The 22,487-nt window shown below is 40.0% G+C and overlaps 1 protein-coding gene across 2 annotated transcripts in view; it reads right to left on the minus strand.

Annotated features, from left to right (window-relative positions):
- Positions 1–22,487, minus strand: part of mtdha (metadherin a) — an 83,768-nt gene that overhangs the window by 13,937 nt on the left and 47,344 nt on the right. The window contains exons 6-9 of one of the 2 annotated variants that reach the window (XM_043687643.2): positions 16,582–16,668; positions 7,526–7,624; positions 4,920–5,044; positions 1,383–1,505 (exon numbers count right to left, since the gene is read on the minus strand). In XM_043687643.2, coding sequence (XP_043543578.2) covers positions 1,383–1,505; positions 4,920–5,044; positions 7,526–7,624; positions 16,582–16,668 — 434 coding nt within the window. The remainder of the gene's footprint in view (positions 1–1,382; positions 1,506–4,919; positions 5,045–7,525; positions 7,625–16,581; positions 16,669–22,487) is intronic. The other variant, XM_043687645.2, reaches the window with a different exon arrangement.

Consider the following 22,487-nt stretch of genomic DNA (forward strand, 5'->3'; position numbering starts at 1 on the left):
AGTTCCGGTAGCCCACAAACACTGAAAAAGCTCCTGATGAATTTAAAGGACAACCAATAGAACAAATGTCATACACAAAATACCCTGCAAGGACTGCAACAAACATTACATCAGGCCAATAGGCAGGAACCTAGCCACATGTGCACCAGCTTGCCACCAAAAGACATGGCCAACTATCACGAGTATCCATACACACAGACGAAGAGGGACACCAGTGCAACTGAGATAATACATCCATCCTGTGACAGGCTTAACAAAGACATGCACGGGAATCCTGAGAGGCCTGGCAATCAAACCGGAATGGAGGTAAGGGGGGAGGTGTGGGCACAGGTCTTGCACTTCTTGCAGTGGCAGGGAAAGGTGTCGAGAGTGGAGGGTGTGGCCTAACGAGGGAGTCACGGAGGAAATGGGCTCTGCGGAATGCTGATGGGGTGGGGAGGGAAATATGGTGTTGGGGTCTGACTGTAGGTGGTGGAAGCAGGGGAGGATGATGCATTGTGTCTGGAGATCGGTGGGGGTGGAAGGTGAGGATCAGTGGGGTTCAATCCTTGTTGTCGCTGGAGGGGTGGGGTTCAAGGACAGAGGTGCAGGAAGTGGAGGAAATGCACTCGGGGGGGGGGGGGGGGGGGGGGGGCATTGTCGATCACATGGGAGGGAAAATTGCAGTCATTGAAGTAGGAGGCCATCAGGGATGTTCTGGAGTGGAATTGCTCCTCCTGGGAGCAGATGTGATGGAAGTAGAGGAAATGGGAGTAACAGACAGCATTATTACAGGAGTGGGAGTGGGAGATGGTGTAGTGCAGGTAGCTGTGGAAATCGGTGGATTTGAAGTAGATGTCTGTGTTGAGTTGGTCATTGGAAATGGAGATGGAGGGTTCAATTTCCTCGTGGGATTATGAGGTGACGCTGAGGAAACGGTAGGGTATGGTGCCGGTGTAACTACCGAAGATGGACTATTCCATGTAGCCGAAGAGGCAGGCATAGCTGGGACCATGGCTCCTGAATGGTCTGGCCCCAATTCTCTGACTGTGCACCTTAGTTCTACAATCTCCAACTAATGGAAATAACTTATCTTTATCTACCCTTTCTTCTCCTGTTAATATCTTGAGGGCTTTGAGTTATTATGGAATATACTGCCTGGAAGTATGGAGAGAGGTTCAATCGAGGCGTTCAAGATGTTGTTAGAGAATTATTTCAAAAGAAGTAGCGTGCAAGAGCATTTAGAAAAAGCAGGACATTGGCAATATGAGATGATGCTAATTTGAAGAGACAATAGGCCAAACGGCCTCAGTCTGTGCTGTAACACCTCTGCAATTCTGTGAAGTAGACCTCTTACTGTCTTTTATAACTTGAGGGTACAGCTTGGTTTTTACGTGACTCACTTGCACAGGAGCAGCAGCAGCACCTTCTTCGCCCTTTTTCTTCTTTTTTTTCTTCTTCTTTGATTTGCTGGTTGCAGAACCTTGCAGACCAGAGTCCGCTTTCTCTTTTTCTTCATCTGACAGCTGGAAATGGAACACACCAGTTCTTAAACATTATGCAACTTCTTCCACATACCAATCAAGTTCCTTTGCTAATTTGTAAGCCTCTTCGTCGGGTTGTAAGGGTGGACTATGTTATTGGTAGACCAGGACTGAAGGTTCATAAAACAGGAGTGCAAAGAAGTACATTTTATTCTGGAATAAAAACTTCCTTTTTTGCCACAACAATTTAATACATAGATTTTACTCTGACATGCATGCCTTCAAATGTATCCTCCTGAAGTTATCAACTTAGCTGGTATAGAATAAAACACACAGTAGGCATTCAGCCCTTCCAGCCATTGTAGGCTCTGAAGAACCTATCGAATCGGATACATTGCCATTTGTCTTTCTCTACAGCCTGACAAATTTTATTTTTTAAGTCAAGGTTCAATTACCTTTAGAAAAGCAGAGTTAAATCTACCTTCACCGTCATCTGAAACAGTAAACCCCAGATCAGCACAACATGCTAATCAGAAAACAACTCTCATCACAATGGTTTTTTTTCCTGTGGCCACTTACTAATGCTTTCTTGGTTAAATTTCACATCAATTTTACTGTGGAACACCGATACTTTCATACTTCTAAAGTCAGAAGGGGGTTTTCCCTCAGCTGATATTGCTGATGATCGCAATGCAAAACGTTTGTTTTTAGCCTTGGGTGGCATCTGAGAGGTGGCTTCATGAGTGGCAACCCTATGCTCAACTTAAGAGTCAGGTGTTACTGAAGGTCTCCAACTCAGGTGGCTCCCAAATGGCATCTGGTACCATTAAGGATACCACTCCACATTACTCCTGTCGTGCGAGTCACTGACAGACTTGGCTGCTTCTGACAGCTGAGCAACTCTCTATTGAATACAAGTACCCAAAATAGCAAATCTCAGTGGCAAAGAGAGATCAAAATACCATAAATAAATATCAAAACATCTCTGCTATCAGCAATGCTTTTGAAGAAAGGTGTTTAGTACTGTTAGGGCTATTAATTCCTTTCGTTCACATTCTACAATCCTATTTTTATCATTTGTTTCCAGTTAACAGCTTCTTAAATTCAGGGAGAAAAATAGCATTGCTAAAAATAATTCAACCATGAATTAATTATTTTCTTAACTTCGTGTTTTGGCGCTTGAGGTAACTGTATAATTTGCAATCCCAAGACAATCAACATGCTCATAACATAATTTACTAGGTAAATACACTGACATTAGCAGACTGAACAAGTTCATTCAAATATCTGCACACAAATATTGCATTAATCATGATCTCTCAGCCCCCTGAATTTGTTTCTTTCTGCTGCATTGTTCAAGTGTTCTAATAATCCACCTGAAAGTTAAACCCAACTGGCAAGCGACTCTGCTAAAGTCCAAAAAGTGCTGAGGTTTCTCAGGAGAAGCAGCCCCTCATCACTCCACCCACCCTTCCCAAAAAGTTCAAGTACTCCAATACTCAATGCAGCTGGGAATTCCGAAGTTACAAATGGAACAGCTGCAAATTTGACAGCCTTGCTTCTTCAGTTTGACTCTGCATAGAGTTCCTAGTGTTGAAAGAAGGAATGATGATATCTGGTTAAAACCTAGACAGTGGTTTTTCAAAGCAAGTGGGATTCTTCAACTGATATTGATTCTGGAGGGGTGGATAAAGCAGCAGACAACATCAGATCCATCTATTCAAATGTCTTTTCCATCTCATTCTTTTGTTTGCTGTCTTATAATCTTATTTCCTTTTTTTTTGCTTTTGGTTGTAATTTCTGAACTGTTCATTAGTGTTGCTCTGACATGTTGCTCAGTCTGCTCATGTTTTTCCCTTTTGTTTTTATTCATTCCATCAGGCTTGAATTCCCTGTTTGGTATTTGTCCCTTCTTCCATTCTGTCCTCACAACATTGCCTCAGGGATTACTTTTAAACACTCATCTTCCTCTGAGCAGAACAATTCAAAGCCAACATAGGGGAAGGAAAAAAAAGCCATTTTGAAGCAAATCCACTAGAGGTGGCACAGGGGGGTGGTCAACATTGATGCTGCCAGAAATTGAGAATTCTAACTGATTAAAAATGAAAAAAGCTGGGGCTATCTTCATTGGACAGATGAGACTGGAATATAATTGAGGGGTCGAAAATTATGAGTAGCCAAAGAGAGAAAGTGGAGACAAAGGACCTATTCCCCTGAGCAGAGGCCACGACCGGTGGGTATAGATCATACTCTGAAGTATTTGGCAGAAAGACTAGATATAAGTAGGATATGGTTTTTACCCAGAGGTTAGCAGGTGTATGGGACACGCAGTCTGAAAGGATGGTCGAGGGAGAAACTATTGTTGCTTTAAGCAGTATAACCAGCAAACCCATAGACCAAAGCTGGAAAAGTGAGTTAGGATGAATAGCTTCAATTTTGTGGAGTGGGGTGGGGAAAGCACAGAAGCCTCTTCCTGTGCCATGAACTTTCTGAAACTTTTACAACCTGTTGCTATTGAAGAGCCCAAGTCTCACAAATTTAAAAAAAAACATCTAAACAAAATACTGCCATAAAATATGGTTTTGGAATTTGAAATGATATTCATGAGTAAATTATGTGCAGCAGCTTTTTAAGGAAGGAACTATCCATTGCAAGTTCAAAGTATATGGGTTTGAAAACTCCCTGTGATCAATATGCAATCCCAGTTAGCAAGTTATAAAAATAGAAGCTAAGTACATGCACACTATTTCTATCACTAACATTGCACGCAACTGATTTAGTGCAAAATGGAAAGGTCAAAAATAGGAACGGGGGAGGCCATTCAGCCCTTTGAACCTGATCAAACATTCAAGATGATCATGGTTGAGTATTAAACTCAGTAGCCTGTTCCCACTTTCACCTCACACCCTTTAGTCTCTTTAGCTCTAAGAACTAAATCTATCTCCTTCTTCAAAACATTCAATGTTTTGGTCTCAACTACTTTCTATGGCAGAGAATTCCACAAGCTCCCCACTCTCTTGGCAAAGAAATTCCTCCTCTCCTGTTATTTATCCTGTTTGTGCTGTTAGAATTGAATAGGATTCTATGAGATCTATCATCATTCTTCTAAACTCATATGAGTATAGTCCTAATCGATTCAACCTCTCTTCCTATGTTAGTATTCAAGTGTAATCTAAAGCCCTGTACAATTCTAGCAAGACATTCTGGCTCTTTTACTTGAATTCTCTCACTAAATTAATGACTGTAATTGATATTGAATGCCTGTATGGATCACCTTGGGAAATGGGTTAAGTAGGAACCGACATTGACCAATACTTGGATTCAAGTCAAACATATAAATGCAAACAAAGGAGAGTTTGTCGAGGCATTCCCTACTGCTATTTCAACTATATAAGCTCTGGCGGTAGTGAGAAGGGAAGGTCACTGAAGGAAGCAACAATGGCCAGGGATACTAACTTTTTGAGTTTCTGCAGCAACATCCTCAGGCTGTGCTGGTGAAGTGCTTTCTTCCACCAGCCAGTTCCCCCACTCTTCTGTTGGAGCGTTCCAGTCAGAACTTGGGTCAACTGTCGAAATCCCATCTGTTGAATGGTGGGCAAAATATGAAATCAAGTTAATAGGTGCAATTATTGAACTAAATCAACTTCCGAATTCATTTTGATTGGTTTATTCCAGCTTCTGTCATAGCTTTCATGATAAGCACAGAAACATGCTCAACATTTAAGGACAGTAATTTAAAATCTTTGGGACGTTTTAAGGCTCCTCAAATCAGTGATCAATTATACATTTAAATGAGGTGAACGGTTGCATATAGCAATTACGCTGATTTCAAATGACTAACGCTGAATACTTTAATTCCAAGCTTACAGGCAAGGCAGACTTGCAATTCTGGGGTTAACCACCAACTGAGAATCTTAACAGATCAATGAGGCTGTTGATATTTCTGCAAATACCCTCCACTTGTCTTTATCATAACCAGCTTTAAAAGAAAACCACAGCAATTAGGGGGCTCGTTTCAGACAGACAAGTCTTAGCAAATGATATTTAAAAGAAAACAACTGAAGATGAGATAGCCAATAAAGGGACAGAAGAAATCAAATTAGATTAAATCAAGCCAACTGCAGAATGGGGAGAAACAAAGTAAAAATTCCAGACCTTTAATAAAGGCAGAGCATAAATTGTTAATCTTTCATTCATAAACAAAGAAGCTCAGCACATAAAAAGTAGGTAATGAAAAGGTGGAGATATACAAATGGGTGGAAAGGAAAAACAAGATTCTTGAGAAATACCAGCTTGACATTTTTCCAACTGCATTTGCGTTAGGCTCCCATCAATATGAATGTAAATTTTGGCAGAACAACATAGAACATATCCCTAAAATAAACCCTGGAGGGAATTTAATTACAAGTAAACACCAATTTATAACCACTCTGGGGAAAACAGCAATTACAACTGCAACTTGCCAGGTAAAATCCATATAAGATACGTTAGTGCTAAGTACTTGGCCCGACATGTGCCTCAGAATAGAAGCTTTCATATGCACCTCAGATTTTCAAAAGTTTTCTACTGCTGAAAGACATCTTTGATAAGCTAACTCTGTGTTATTTCACCTCAGGATATTGAGTACATACATGCCTTCAGACACAGAAATCCTAATTGGTATTTATTATCAAGGAATAAGTTTGAAAATGTTTGTGGAAAAGACTGATTAAATCAAACCATGAATGGGCACTAGCACCTAGATATTGGACACCCAACATGGTTTGGTTTTTGACATAGCAGCAAAGTTATAGCCAGTCAGACAGTAGAGTAACATTGGTCATTTGGTCTGCCAAATGTGTGCAAGCTCTTTGAAAGAGTAAACCAGATAGTCTCACTGTCTACACCCCTGTAATTATCTCCAATTGTAAACCTGTTCCACCCAAACACTTCAAGATGAATAGACAAGCTTTGATGCACTACGTAGCTGTTCTTACTCCAAGACCTGTATTCGTCAGAAAATGAACTAATTAAAAATGTTTGATTAGGAATTCATGTACTGCAATCATAACCAGCTGAAGATTGAACATTCATGACCTGGGCCACAAGCTGCTTTTGGGAAAATAGACATAAGTAGAAAAGTTCTATAGAATTCAAGCTCTATCTTTCCTGACACTGGAACATTCAACACCTCTGGCCTGTTCTACCACTCAATGACCTCATGGTTGCACAGCATCCCAATTTTATCTGCTCACCTTGGCTCCAGTACACTCAATATCCAAGGGAGTGCAAAAATCAAACTACCCGAGATTTAAAATTTATTAGCTGCTTTTGTGGGAATCTTCCACACCTTTAACATCTCGTTACATGAAGAATGACTTCTTAACTAACCTCTTTGGAATAATCTGGCTCCAAATTTAAGGCCATTTTTCCTTTTATACGCTCTCCCACAAACAGAAATTATTTTCCAAATCCTAGAAGTTTAACTAAATTCCTGCTTCAATCCAAAAGAGTCATACCAGACTCAAAATGTTAACTGTTTCTCTTTCCATAGATATTGCCAGAAATGCTGAGTTTCTCCAGTATTCTCCATATTTGTCCCAGTATTTCTACTATTCCCTGACTGCAAACTAATTTTCAATCCATGCTAACATATTACCATCAATCCATTATACTTTGATTTTGCATGCTAACTTCTTACACGGAACTTCCTCAAAAGCTTTCTGAAAACCCAAATCCAGCACATCCACTGGTTCTCATTCATCTCTACTGTTGTTAGGGCTCTAAAAAAAGACATCAGTAGGGTTTGTCAAATGGGATTTCACTTTCTTTTGGTTTAAAGATGATACCAGCATAATGCATCCGAAATGCGCCTCATGGGACAAATGTCTGCTTTTTAACTACATAGCTTTTGCGACAAAATGTGGTCACTTAATGCTGCCAATACTTTTTTTTTGGAGTGGGTGGCAGGTTGCAATGTTTTGATGACTTCTGTTTTCCTTTTTATCATGTTCATCAAACATTCATTTTACTTTGCCCAATATCAACATGTGATTCGTTCACTATTAGGGAAAAACACGTACTTATTCCAGACCAGGCATCGTCAACAAGGTTGGGTGTCGGGTTAGCATCCCATTGATGATCAGCGGTGCTCGACTGGGAGGCTGGCTCACTAGAGGTGCCTGGGGAGGGGAAGGGAAAAAGCAAATTATATACGAACAAACTGGCATGAAGTAACAGGTTTCAAAGGTAACTGCTCAAACTGGAAGGGAGGATCCATTTAGACTCTTGACTCTGGTGAACTGATATGGATTCTTATGGAGAAGAAATGTAAAATTAATCAACTTTTGCTGTTTTTGGTTAAAAACTTAACTAAATCCACATTGTTTACTTTCTGAAAACAAAACACCACCACCAATACTCGAGATCGAATTACAGGATGCGAAAACCATGGCAGGCAGTTGTTTGGTTACATATCACCTGAGAAATGTTGGGGGAAAAGAAAAGACATTTTGTCAAAGCTTTTCATCTTGTGTTTATCAGGACAACTCACAGGAATATCAATTCAAGGGAAATGCAGCATTTGCACTGCATGAGAGAACAGTACTGATTGGCTGGTAAGTAGACTCTGATTGGTAGAGGCATTGCTATAGAAAATTGATGCTGTTTGATTATTACCTGCGAGGCTTTGCAAACATTTTAAACCAGGTAGGGTGACCCTGACTAGACAGGGCAATGCCCTGAGAAATCACCCAGCAAAGTCTGACCCCAGATTGCCCAGGAAGGCTAAGGTATTGCAAGCTTTGAGCATTTCATGTTGCAATGCAGTAACAATATGAATTAATGTTTGCCACGAAGAGGATGCTGCTGTTGGGCCAAAAAGATATCTTAACTATCACACAAATAAATAATGTGGTATATGAACTCCTGTGATAGTGCGATGCCAGCTATAGGCTGTACATCTCAAAGACTGGATAATTAGCAAACAGCATGTCCATTGAGCTGCTCACAGTAAGGTATTGACTGCACCAAACCAGCGTACACTCAAAACTTTCAACAATTACTTATATTAGGTGTTATTTTGCAATTGGACATTTGTTGGGTAATCCTGAATATGCAAGGAATGGCGATAATAACTAATTTAGGATTGCAAAGGCAAACAGTTATGCTTGCAGTGAGACACAGTGTACATATTAGAAGCTACAAATATTCATCCACAGGGTTCCATTCCTTTCAGACAGAAAGAACAAGGACAGGCACTGCATCTGTTTCAATTCAACAAAACAGCTGCCAGCTATTTGCTGACTCATTTCTCAGGGCACTGGTATGTCAAATCAGAGTTACCCTGCCTGGTTTAAGTTTAAACAAAGCTTGGATGTAAACCATCAATCAGCATTAATGGGGCATTCTCCATGGCAATGCCTCAAATTCACTTGCGAACCAACACCCCCCTCACGCAATACAAATGTGAGTTGTCCCTGTGAATTTATATTCTTGCAAAATATCCTGATGAAAAAAGACCAAACACTTTAACAAAATACTTATATTTTAGCAATACAATGGCAAGTGTTGAGAACTATCTTGATTGAAATGATTGTGACAGGGCCATCTGATGCAACTGATCCTTCCAAAAGTGTTTTGGTGATGGGAAATGAAGAAACATTCAGCAATGTTAAACTGGTGATATTGGATAACACTAGCTGGCTACAATTTTAAAAATAAAACATGGGGGGGCGGGAGATGTTGACCTCAAAACTAACAACTTCATATCAGTAATCCTCAACTCAAAAGTATCGCTGACTTGACTGACAGAAATCTAGCGCAATTACTTAATTGCAAAATTCAGTGTTCAAACAAACCCAGCAAAATGTGGCACTCAGAAAGATGCCATGTTGTCCATCGTGTGTGTTCTGGCTAAAAGCTCTTGTGCCCTAGCCGTTTTGGGTTAACATTAAAGTGTTTTTTTTTTAAATCTGACGAGGGCTTCTGTCCCTCACATTCCTTCACTGTGTGCCACAGACCCACTTCCCTTTGGTGAATATAATTACTCATTCATCCTAATATTGCTTATTTTCATACCATGTTAACTTTAGCTCTAAAACTTTTAACTTGGGCTGGTGAGAAACTTGAATCTTGCTATTTATTGCCACATTCTGGATGGTTTGTGGTACTGAAATCACAATACTCCCAACAAGAACAAAGTACAGTAATGCCAGAAACAGGCTCTCCATATCACTAAGACTGTGCCGACACAATGCCTTTTCAAACTAAAATCCTTTGCTTCTGTGAAGTCTGCATCCCCTTATTTCCTGCCTCTTCCTTTATCACTTAAATGTTGCAATTTTATCTGCCTCCACCACCTCCTTTGGCAGCACATGCCAGGCACTTACCACCCTTGTGTAAAAAAGATGACCTTTCACATCTGCTTTAAACATTCCCCTTTTTACCTTATTCATGTGTTCCTAATAAATATGACATTTCTGCCTTGGGGAAGAAGAGTCCTACTATCCTTGCCTCATAATTTTCAAAACTTTCATCAGGTCAGTTTCTTATCCTTCGACCCTCACATAAAAACAAACCAAGTTTATCCAATCTCTCCTCACCAGGCAACATCCTGAAACCATTTCCTTACCCTCTCCAAATCCATCATTCTTGTAGTGTAGCAACCAAAACTGAAAGCAATATTCTAAATGTGACCTAACTAAAGCTCTATATAGCTGCAACATGACTTGCCAATTCAGATATGCTATGCCCCAATGATGACAACAAGCATGCCATATGTCTCAACTAGCTTATCGATTTGTGTTGCCACTTTCAGGGAACAGTGGACTTGTATGCTTCCAGCCTTCTATATGTTGATGCGATTAAGGGCTCTGCCATTTACTGTATATTTCCCTCCTGCATTAGACCTTCCAAAACACATCATTGCACATTTGTCTGGATTAAACTCTATCTGCATCTTCTCTGCCCAAGTCTGCAGCCTACCTATATCCTGTTATGCCTTCTGGCAATCCTCCTTGCTATCCACAGCTCCCTCAATGTTTGTGCCATCTGCAAATTTAATCAGGCCAATTACATTCTCCTCCAAATAATCTATACATATTACAAACAATAGGGATCCCAGTACTGATCCCTGTGGAACACCCCTGGTAACAGCTCCAGTCAGAAAAATGCCCGTTGACCACGCTTTTCATCTGACCAAGTCAGTTCAGTACCCATGTTATCAGCTCACCATGGATCCTATGTGACTTCACCACTTGTATCAGCTTGCCACAAGGGTCCTTCTAAAGACCTTACTGATTTGGAACAACATTCAAATAGACAACATCCATTGCTCTCCCCACAATTATCATTGTCACTTCCTCAAAAAACTCACATCAACACAACCTCCCCAGCACAAAGCCATCCTGCCTATTGCTAATAAGACAATATTTTATCAAATGAGAGTAAACCCGGTCCCCAGGAAGCTTCCCCAATAATTTCCCTACCACTGACAAAAGGCTCACTGGCCTGTAATTTCTCTCACTATTAAGGAAACCCCTCTCATAGTATCCAAAACCAATATACCTGTTCAAGGGGGAATGGCCAAAGGGGACTCCGACACTGCCTGCCCATGCTTATTCGTCTTCCTGGTGGTCAAGCAACTCTTCTGTCTGTTTAGTTGTTAAATCTGGTGTTTCATTAAGTCTCTCTCTATATACGTATATAATATATAGAATTCATGATCATATCAAGAAGTAACTTTTCTAGTAACCTTTGTTTTCATACAATCCTTGATACATTTACTTTCAACCCAGTTTAATTTAGTTCGTTCCCAAACAAGCAGGGGGGTTGATTAGCCTACCAAGACTGAATTATCCTCAGTATGTAAAAGTACTCACAAATTATACAAGAACTTCAATTGTCAAATTAGCCAGAAAAGAACAAAGGATATTGGCCTATATAAGACTCCAGACCCAATGCAATGTAGTTAGACTCAAGTGCATTCTGGCAAAAATTGGTATAGAACAGTGAATATTGGGCTTTTCAGTAAGGTCTGTATCCCATGACTGAATACCTTCTTAAAACGAGACAAGTTTTGCATTTCTTGATTAAGACAATAGTTTACAAAGAACACTATAACCCTACACGAGTTAAACTAGTGAGAAAAGTGGCATTTCTTTATTCCGATGAGTTCTTCATTTTATTTATTACCGCAAATTTATGGCCTATGGTTAATGATACAAATAGGTACTTCCCTCATCTAGGTCTAAATGGCTTGTTACCTCATCCATCATTTCATTTATTAAGAATTGGACAATTAGTTAATTCATTATCCCAAGTCTCTCAATGAGAATTCTGTGTTTCTCCTTTTAAATAAAAACTTTGCTATGGATAAAATGGTCTTCAGCACTCAGTCAAAGATGCCATTGAACAATGATTCACTTAAGGACTGGATGCCTTTATTACATACACAATCCATCATTGAAAAACTGTTACAAGATTACCAAGTTTGATTTGACCAAACTTGGTATCCTTATCTGATGAGAATATGAATCCATTTTAAAAGTAGCAGTCTTAGAAATAAAGACCTCCCTTTGTAAAATTTGGTATCTCGTGGCATTTCAAAACAATACTATAATAAGCTTGTTTCAGTTTCCTTCTCCATTCCAACAACACAACAAGAGGAGGCCATTCAGCCTTCAAGTATCTCAGCTATTCATTTAGATGATGGCTAATCAGTCTCTCAATCCCTTGCCTGTTATTGGTACTCATAGAATGTGAGGCCTGTTCAATTTTTTCATGCTAACTTGACAATTAAAGTTCATGAATAATTAGTAATGAGCATTTTAAAATTAATAGAGGGCAGTTCAGACTTATTTCAGTGCTTTAATTGATCCTCCCAATATCCAGCTCAACACAAATTCCTCAAAGCTATGTGCACATTGGTTGCTGCAACATTAGAGTCATAGAGATGTACAGCATGGAAACAGACCCTTCGGTCCAACCCATCCATGCCGAACAGATATCCCAACCCAATCTCGTCCCACCTGCCAGTACTTGGCCCATATCCCTCCAAACCCTTCCTATTCATATACCCATTCAAATGCCTCTTAAATCTTGTAATTGTACCAGCCTCCACCACTTCCTCTGGCAGCTTATTCCATAGACGCACCACCCTTAGAGTGAAAAAATTGCCCCTTCAGTCTCTTTTATATTTTTCCCCTCTCACCCTAAACCTATGCCCTCTAGTTCTGGACTCCCTGACCCCAGGGAAAAGACTTTGCCTATTTACCCTATCCATGACCCTCATAATTTTGTAAACCTCTATAAGGTCACCCCTTAAGCAATTCTTTGGCTTTAAAAGCAGTTGGAACAACTTAAGGAGTGCTTCACGAATTAAAGTTTTGTCATTTCTACATCAAACAATTTAACAAAGGAAGAGAAAAGGTCAATTTACTTAATTTCAAGTAAATTTGACAAGTTCACACACACACACAAATCAATATATTATTCCCTTGAGAATTTCTGTAATTGATGTAAGAGAATTTGAGTGAAGAAAGAAATGTATCACTTCATTTCAGATACAAGAACTCCCAGAGCAGGTATAACCAAGAGAAACATTCTCTTTAGTCTGTCGTAGCAAGCGGTTTTAGTTCTATTATCATAAAATCAATGTAGCAGTTTGAAAATCATCAAACTGTCATAATAGTCACCATTTAATCTCAGAGGAGGTAGGCAACTATAATGGCTACATTACTGGAGTAGCAATCTAAACTAATGATCCAGAGATTTAAATTCAAATCCCACCATTGTAGCTGGTGGAATTTAAATTCAACTTACTAGAAGATGTAGAATCAGTTTGGGTAGAGTTGAGGAACTGTAAATGAGAAAATGCCATGATAGGAGTTATGTGCAGGCCTCCAATCAGTAGTCAAGATATGAGGAAGAAAATAAATCAGGAGATTGAAAAGGCATGAGAGAAAGGCATCATTATAATCGTCGCGGGGGACTTCAATATGCAGGTGGACTGGGAAAAATTGGGCTGGTAGGGGATCCCAAGAAAAGGAACTTGTGGCATATCTATGAGATGCTTATTTTTTGGAGCAGCTTGTGGTAGAACCACTTTGGGAACAGGCTATTCTGGACTTGGTGAAGTGCAATGAAGTAGACTTGATTAGGGAACAGAACGTGAATGAACCCCGATGTTGTACTGACCATGAGAGAATTCACCCTGCAGTTTGAGGGAAGAGCTGGAATCAAATGTAACAGTATCATAATTGAGTAAAGGTTACTACAAAGACATAGGGAAGAGCTGGCCAGAGTTGATTGGAAGGGGAGCCGAGCAGGGAAGATAGTGGAGCAGCAATGGCAGGAGTTTCTGAAAATCAATCCAAGGAAGAAGAAACATAGTAAGGGCAGGTCAAGGCTGACAAGAGAACTCAGGATCAGCATAAAAACAAAAGAAAAAAGCTTACTATGTGGTGAAGATTAGTGGAAAACCAAATTATTGAGAAGCCTTTTAATTCCAGCTGAGGATAAGTTAAAAAAAGTGCTGGGGTGGTGGTGGAGGGGTGCGTGTGTGTGACAGGGGGGGGATGAAGTGTGAGGTATGGTCTATGAAGGATGAAGTACAAGGCTAGCTAGTAATACAAGAGAGGTTTGCAAGAGTGTTTTTCATACATAAAGGGCAAGGGAGAGGCAAGAGTGAACACTGAAGCGCTGGAAAATGAGGCTGAAAAAGTAGTAATGGGGAACAAAGATATGGTGGAGGTGCTGAACACATGCTATGCATCAGTCTTCACAATGGAAAACACCAGTCGCACACCAGAACTTCAAGAGACTTGAGGCAGAGCTGAGTGCAACAACCATGACTAAGGAGATGGCGCTGGGAAAGCCAAAAGGTCTGAAGATGGACAAATCTCCCACACCAGATGGACTACACCCCAGAATTCTAAAAGAGATAGTGCAGGAAATTGTAGAGGCATTGGTTCAAGAAACACTGGAGTCAGGGAGCGTCCTGGAGGACTGGAAAATAGCAAATGTAACACCCCTATTTAAGGAGGGAGGGAGGTACAAGTCTGGAAATTATCGGCCAGTTACCCTGATCTAGGCTGATGCTAAGACTGTGGAGTCCGTTATTAAGGATGGAAGTGCATGATAAAAACGGCTGAGTCAGTACAGCTTCATCAAGGGGAGGTCATGCCTGACGAGATTGTTGGAATTCTGATGACATAATGAGCAGCTTAGATAAAGAAAAGCCAATAGACGTGATTTATTGGGATTTTCAGAAGGCCATTGACAAAGTGCTGCACAGGAGGCTGCTAAACAAAATAAGAGTCCATGGTGTCAGAGACAAGGTACTGGCATGAAGAGAGAATTGGTTGACTGGCAGAAAGCAGACAGTGGGTATAAAAGGGGTCATTTTTCAGGATGGCAGCCAGTGACTAGTGGCATGCCACAGGAGTATATTTTGGGACCAAACTATTCATGTTATGTTAGTGCTCTGGATGACAGAACTGAGGACATTGTTGCTAAGTTTACAGATGACTTAGAGATAGGTGGAGAGACAGATAGTCTTGAGGAAGCAGGGAGGTTGCACAAAGACATGGACAGGCTAGGAGAGTAGGCAAAGATTAGATTAGATTAGATTAGATTACTTACAGTGTGGAAACAGGCCCTTTGGCCCAACAAGTCCACACCGACCCGCCGAAGCGCAACCCACCCATTCCCCTACATTTACCCCTTTACCTAACACTACGGGCAATTTAGCATGGCCAATTCACCTGACCTGCACATCTTTGGACTGATGTGACTATAGAGTATAGTGTGGGAACGTTTGAGGTTATGCACTTTGGTAGGAAGAATAGAAGCATAGACTATCTTCTAAATAGGGAAGGGCTTCGGAAATCCAAAGCACAAAGGAGTTCTTGTTCTGGATTCTCTTAAGGTTAACATGAAAATTCAGTAGGCAGTTAGGAAGGCAAATGCGATGGTAGCATTCATTTCAAGAGGACTACAATATAAGAGCAAGGATGTACTGCTGAGGCTGTATAAGGCTGTGGTCAGATTGCATGCAGAATATCATGAGCAGTTTTAGTTCCTGTATTGAAAGATGGATGTGCTGGCATTAGAGGGGATCCAGAGGTTAACAAGAATGAAGGGCTTGTCATATGTGGAACTGTTGATGAATCTGGATCTGATGAGTGAAGGATTGGCGGCAGGAGGGGAATCTGGTTGAAACTTAAAGAATACTGAGAGGCCTGGATAGAACGGACCCATGTTTCCACTAGTAGGAGTGACCAGGACCTAAGGGCACAGCCTCAGAACGACGGGACGACTCTTTGGAAGTGAGGGGCAGAAAAATTTCATCAGCCAGAGGATGGTGAATCTGTGGAACTCATTGGTGCAGAAGGCCAAGTCATTGAGTGCATTTCAGACAGAGATCGATAGATTCTTGATTCGTAAGTGGATCAAGGGTTACAAAGAGAAGATAATAGGATTGAGAAACATATCAGCCATGATTGAATAGTGAAGCAGACACAATGGGCCAAATGACCTAATTCTGCTCCTATACCTTCTAGTCTAATTATATAATTCTATGAAATTATGAAACAAAAAAGCTAATGTCAGCAATGTTGGCCATATATCTACTAGACCATTATAAAAATCTATCTGAGAAAGGAAGGAAACCCGCCATCCTTAATCAGTCTGGTCCATCCCAGCAACGTGACTGGCTCTTAACTGCCCTCTGAAATGGTCCTTTAATTCATTCACATGTATTTTGGGCAGCACCTCACCATCACCTTCTCAAGAAATATGGGATGACCACTGAAAGGGAGTCTTGGCACTGACACCCACACCCCACAAATGATTTTTAAAATTACAATTTTACTTTATTTTGTGGAAAGTGCAGGGTCTCTACACTGCCTGGAACACAGTGACTGAAGAAAAATCAGAACTTAATACTTGCTGTATAGTGCATGTAAAATGGTACACTAACAAAACCCCTATATATCTGAACAACTGAGTGTGTAGTGTGTAGAAATAACAGTTGAACATGCACAGGTTCATGGTTAGACTAATTTCTGTCTATACAGTGAAGGAGTGGATTCAAAACAATTTTCGGGTGAAATATCAACTATAAAACAATATTTACTGGCTACTGCAGCATTTATCCCCGTGGTTGAGAAAGGAGGTTTCTGCTCTGAGGTATTCATCCTGTTATTGACACCTGCCCAAGCCCCTGTTAATAAAAAACAAAATATACAATTAACATCAACAGATTTTGTTTCATGTAAAAGGCGTTTATATAGCTGCCTTAATTTAACAAGACACAGAAAGGGAGCCGATAGGATCAAAAATATTTGAAACCAAGTTAGAGAGAAACATAAGGACAGGCGACCAAAAACCTGGACAAGAGGTAGTTTTAATGAATTTCTTATAAAGGAGAAAATTGTAGATAGACATTTGAAGCAAATAAACTTGCAGGGTGACTAAAATGGGAGAGAGAAATATGGCAAATGGATTGTTCCACAGAGACTGGCATGGAACACATGGGCCTAATGGCCCCCTTTGTGGGATAATAAATAGAGGGGGAAATGGATGACAAATTAACACAGAAATAAACATGAAGTTACATATACACCATTATATTGGAGTAAAATCAGATCTCACACTACTGAGGACAGAACCCTAGTTTTGCTAACATCAGCCAAGCAAAGATTCATCTCTCGTCCCATAATATTTCCACCCAGTCACAAGGCAGTTCTCCTGGGCAACAGCAGAAATTTGAGGCACCTATGTCGACATGTTTCTGCTCACACTTCTAACACCAGACCTTAAACAAAAAATGATCTCAATCAATCTAGAGGGTCGAAAATAAAAACTAAATTCAGAGTACAAATCAAAGAGCAAATCAAGAGATAAAGCATACAGTAACAAAGATAATAAAAGTAATAAAATAATAGCTCTCTAAATGAATGCAAGTTGCATTTGAAACAAAACAGATTCACCGATAGTGCCAAAAAAAATCAGTACGAACTGATAGCCATTACAGAGACTGGCATGGAGTTGAAGTGTAAAGGGTGAATGATAGTAAAGATACATAGCTACAAAAAGGTGGAGGGGCTGGTTCTGTTGACTATTGACGATAATGGCAAAATAGGTGGGTTTTACAGGAAATCGGGAATTGGAAACAGTTTGGAGGTAGCTATGAGAAATACTATTGGCAAGAAGTCACTTGTGAGATTGGTAATCAGGTCTCCTAATTGTAACCATAGGGTGGGATGGTGCATAAAGGAAGAAATAATGGGAAATTAAACAGCAATTATTACGGGGGATTTAATCTATATATAGAATGGAAAAATAATATGTGCAAAGGTAGCCTTCATGAGGAGTCTATGGAATGGTTTTTGTTTCTGAGAACAACATGCCTTGAGCGAGAAAACAAGCTACATTATATCTAGCGGAAAGGGATAGGATTAATTCATGACTATGTAGTGAAGGCATCCCTAGCTTGCAGCTACCAAGATAATATTTTAAAACTTAAACAAGGGCAATTATGAGAACATGAAAGCAAATAAAATGAACTGATAAATTAGGTTACGGTCAACAGAATGGTTGTACTGGTAATGCCACTGGTCAATGATCTAGTGGCATGGGTTCAAATCCCACTATGACAGATGTTGACTTTTGAATTCAATTTTTAAAAACTGTAATAAAGATGACCATGTTGATTGTCCTAACAACCCATCTGGTCATTAATGTCCTTTAGGGAAGTAAACTGCCATCCTAACTCGGTCTGGCTGGCATGTGAATCCAGACCCACAGCAATGTGGTTGGTTAATTGCCCTCTGGGCAATTAGGGATGGTCAGTAAATGCAAGCCCTGGCCAGAATGTGGAGGAGTTGCTGTTGGATTGGGGTGGGCAAAGTTAAAAACCACACAACACCAGGTTTATTTGGAAGCACTAGCTTTCAGACCACTGCTCCTTCATCAGGTAATTGTGGAGCAGGACCATAAACAAAGAATTTATAGTGAAAGATTAGTGTCATGCAACTGAAATGATAATTGAATAAACCTAGATTGGAGTTAAGTCTTTCATCGTTTAGAATGGGTTGCAGATTTTAGTTCATTAATATGTAAATCCCAGAACTTCTTTTAAGTCACTTTCTTGAGATAATTTAAGGTTTTATAAAAAATGGTGACATCTCAGCTCAGACAATGTCTTAAAGGTGTGAGGTTAGAGTCTGTCTATATCCCAATCTTGAGTCGGACTGTTTCTGCTTCCAAAGTGGAATTTACAAAATATTATATGGATTGACTGACTGTAGATTGTACGTTTTTTGAGCAAAATGGAACGTATCTGCAAATACAAATTCATCCTACAGACTTGTGTGTGTGTGTGCACATGCATATGAGAGAGAAAGAGAGAGAGAGAGAATGTGTGCATGTGAGTGTGTGTGTGTTAGCATGTGTGCATGCTTGGTAAACTGTGATGGAGTATAAGCCTGTGAGGGTGTAAGCATGGGTGAGAGTGTGCGGGTGTATGTGCATGAGAGAGAGCGTGTGTATGAGAGGGGGTCTGTGTGAATGTGAGAGTATGTGTGTATGTGTGCTTGAGAATGTGTATCGTGTAGTGGGGTCACCTGTAATGTGACATGAACCCAAGGTCCCAGTTGAGGCCATCCCCATGGGTACTGAAATTTGCCATCAGTCTCCGCTCGGGCACATTGCGTTGTTGCGTGTCCTGATGTCTGCCTTGGAGGATGGTCACCTGAAGTCTGAGGCCAAATGCCCCTGACCGCTGAAGTGTTCTCCCACTGGGAGGGAACAACCCTGTCTGGTGTTCTCTCCCAGTCAGGGAACACTTCAGCAGACAGGGACATTTGGCCTCGGATCTTCAGGTGACCATCCTCCAAGGGAAACTTCGGGATAGTGTTATGAAGATGAGGGTGTACTGTACCTTCAAGAGAGTTAAAAGCTAGCAGAATTACCTGATAGCACCAAGTGTTCTGAATAAGACACAATGTAACAGCGAGGATAGTTGGTTGCCTGGAGACAAAAACAAATTTGAATTTGGCCAATCAGTTCAAATTATACCTCCAAAAAATATCAAACTCCAATCAAGTGTGAATTTAGTATATTGACGATATTAAAAACTAATGACACAATCCGATGCTTTGGGAGGTATAAAATTGAACAGTTGGGAGACAACTGCCGAAAGACCAACAGATGTAGGCTGCCAGTCAGAACTTTCCAAGAGGTACCTGTCGAGAGAAGGAGTGTACGTAGAGAAAAAGCATCAACAATGATCTGGAGAGCAAATCGACAGAGGAAGATATACCAAGAAGATTCGGCCGCTGGCTGGTTTTTAAAATTTTAATTTTTTCAGTAAATCTTAATCGGATTAGTATTACAGAAGGGAAAGTAAAAGATAGGTTAGAGGAAGGAGTAGTAAATAGTTGTTAGTTAATTATTCTCTGTTATACTTTAAGAAATAAAGTTGTTAAATGTAAAGTAAATTTTTATTTTAAATAGTCCTTGGCCTCTCGAAATTTCACAGATTACTGCATGGGATAAATCTTTGTGTTGCTGGTTTAAATTAAGCAGGGGTTTTACCCAGGGTCGTAACAATCGGCAACAATGCAATGCAAAGTGGCTGAGCAGAGGCTGATTGCCAAGTTCGGTACCCATGGGAATGGCCTCAACCAGGACCTGGGGTTCATGTCACACTACCAGTGTCTCCACTACACTGTGTGTACACACACACAAAGCACACATACTTTTACATACTCACGCAGACCCTCTCATACACTAGCACATGCCGCCCCCCGCCCCAGCCATGCACAGGCTTATACTCGATCACACACTCTCACTTTACCAAGCATGCACATGCCAACAAACACTCTTTCTCCTGCACGCACATACACACACATTTAAGTCTATGGGGTGAATATGTATTTGCAGAATTACATTTGCAGATACATTCTATTTTGCTCAAAAAATGCACAATCTGCAGACAGTCAATCCACATAACATTTTGTAAATTCCACTTTGGAAACAGAACCAGTTTCACTCAAGACTCAGACAGACTCTAACCTCACACCTTTAACGCATTGTCTGAGAAGAGATGTCGTCTTTATTCATGAAACCTTAAGTCATCTCGAGAAAGTGACTTAAAATTAGTGCTGGGATTTACATATTAATGAACTGAAATCTGCAACCCCATTCAAAAAGATGGAAGACTTAATAATAACCTAGGTTTGTTCAATATATTATTTCACTTGCCTAATGCTGTAATCTTTTGCTATAAATTCTGTGTCTTATGGTCCTGCTCCACAACTACCTGATGAAGGAGCAGGACTCCAAAAGCTAGTGCTTCCAAATAAACCTGTTGGGCTATAACCTGGTGTTGTGTAGTTAACTTTGGCCTGGCCAGAGACACCCATATCCCTTGACAAGTAATAAAAAGTCCCATAGGGAGGATCCACCATTCTTAGTTAACTAAAAAAGTTAAAGACAGTATCAAAGTAAAATAAGGATCATTTACTAAAATAAAGATGGGTGTCAGTCAGCAAGTAGCAAGACCTTCTAAAAAAAACTTTTACAAGTTAACAAGGTGGGCATTGATCTTATAGAAAGTGAGTCTGGGGAACATAATACAAGACATGATGATGGCAGATTAATTGGACAGGTGATGCATATCAGTCTTCAGAGGATATAAGTGACATCCCAGAAATAAATGTCATTTAGGAAATGGAAGTGAGGGAGGAACTCAATAAAATTACAATCTCCTGGAAAGACTACTGAGCAAACTGTTGCAGGGTGACAAGTCTCTGGTACCGATACACAAATCCCAGGGTCTTAAATAGCTAGAGAAATAGTTCAGGTGCTGATTGCAATTATCCAAAATTGCTTAGATTTGGGAAGCCGCCATTAGATTGGAAAATAGTGAGCAATTCATAAAGGGAGGGAAACAGAAAATTCCAAGATACAGGTCATAGGGAAGATATTGGAAGATGTTAGAAGCCATTATAAAAGTCATTATAGCAAGGGACTTAGGAAAATTCAAGAAGATTATGCTGAAACAACACTGTTGAAAACAAGTTGGATGAGTTGAGACAGTTCTTTTTGGAAAAGAGATGAAGAGGTGACACAACAAAGGTTTTCAAGATGATGAGACATTGAGAGAGATCAAGAAATAAAAAAAATCCCCTGTGGTAAATGATTCATTAACCAGAGGCCATAGATAAAAAATAATTAACGGAATATCTACAGGAGAGATGAGGACAATTTCTTTTCCTCAAGCACCATCTGAAAACGTGGTGGCAGGTTATTCCACAAAATATTTTAAAGGGAATAAACAAGTATGTTGAACGCTCTTTCAAACAGATAGAATGGGCAAAATGAGGGGTGCAACAACTTCCTTTGATGTTAGGATTAAATTATTAACATAAGAAACAGAAGTAAAAGGAGACCATATAGGTCTTCAAACTCACACTGCCAGTCAATGGAACCATGGCTAATCTTCTATTCATCTCAATATTATTTTCCTTCACGAATGTGGATAACATCAAATGGCCATTAACTCCACCTTTCCAAATTCTGTTCAAGTGACTTTGCATCCTTCACATAACTTACATTCCTACCTAGCTTGAGTCATCTGAAAACTCAGATGTATAACATGTAATTCCCACATCTACATCAATAGAGATTGTGGATAGCTAGGACCCAAGCAATCATCCTTATAAAACCCCACTAGTCAGTCTTCTAACCTGAAAATGAATTATATTCAATTGAGGCACTCAAGTGGACATTGGATGATTACTTGGAGTAAAAATAACATGCAAGAGTATAAGGAAAAAACAGAGATTGGCACGAGGTAATGATGTTCATTTAACAAGCCAGTGCAGAATGGTTTTCTGTTAACATTTCTGTGATTTTTACTGTCTATTTTCCACCTGTTAACCAGCTCCCAATCCATAGTAGTATATTTCCCCTGGTTCCAAGAGGTCTAATTTTTTTCAACTAATTTCTTGCATGTGACTTCATTGAAAGCCT

Source organism: Chiloscyllium plagiosum, unplaced genomic scaffold, assembly GCF_037043375.1.
Source record: "Chiloscyllium plagiosum isolate Xiang-an unplaced genomic scaffold, Cpla_swu_hap1 HiC_scaffold_4, whole genome shotgun sequence".
Classification (NCBI taxonomy): Eukaryota; Metazoa; Chordata; class Chondrichthyes; order Orectolobiformes; family Hemiscylliidae; genus Chiloscyllium; species Chiloscyllium plagiosum.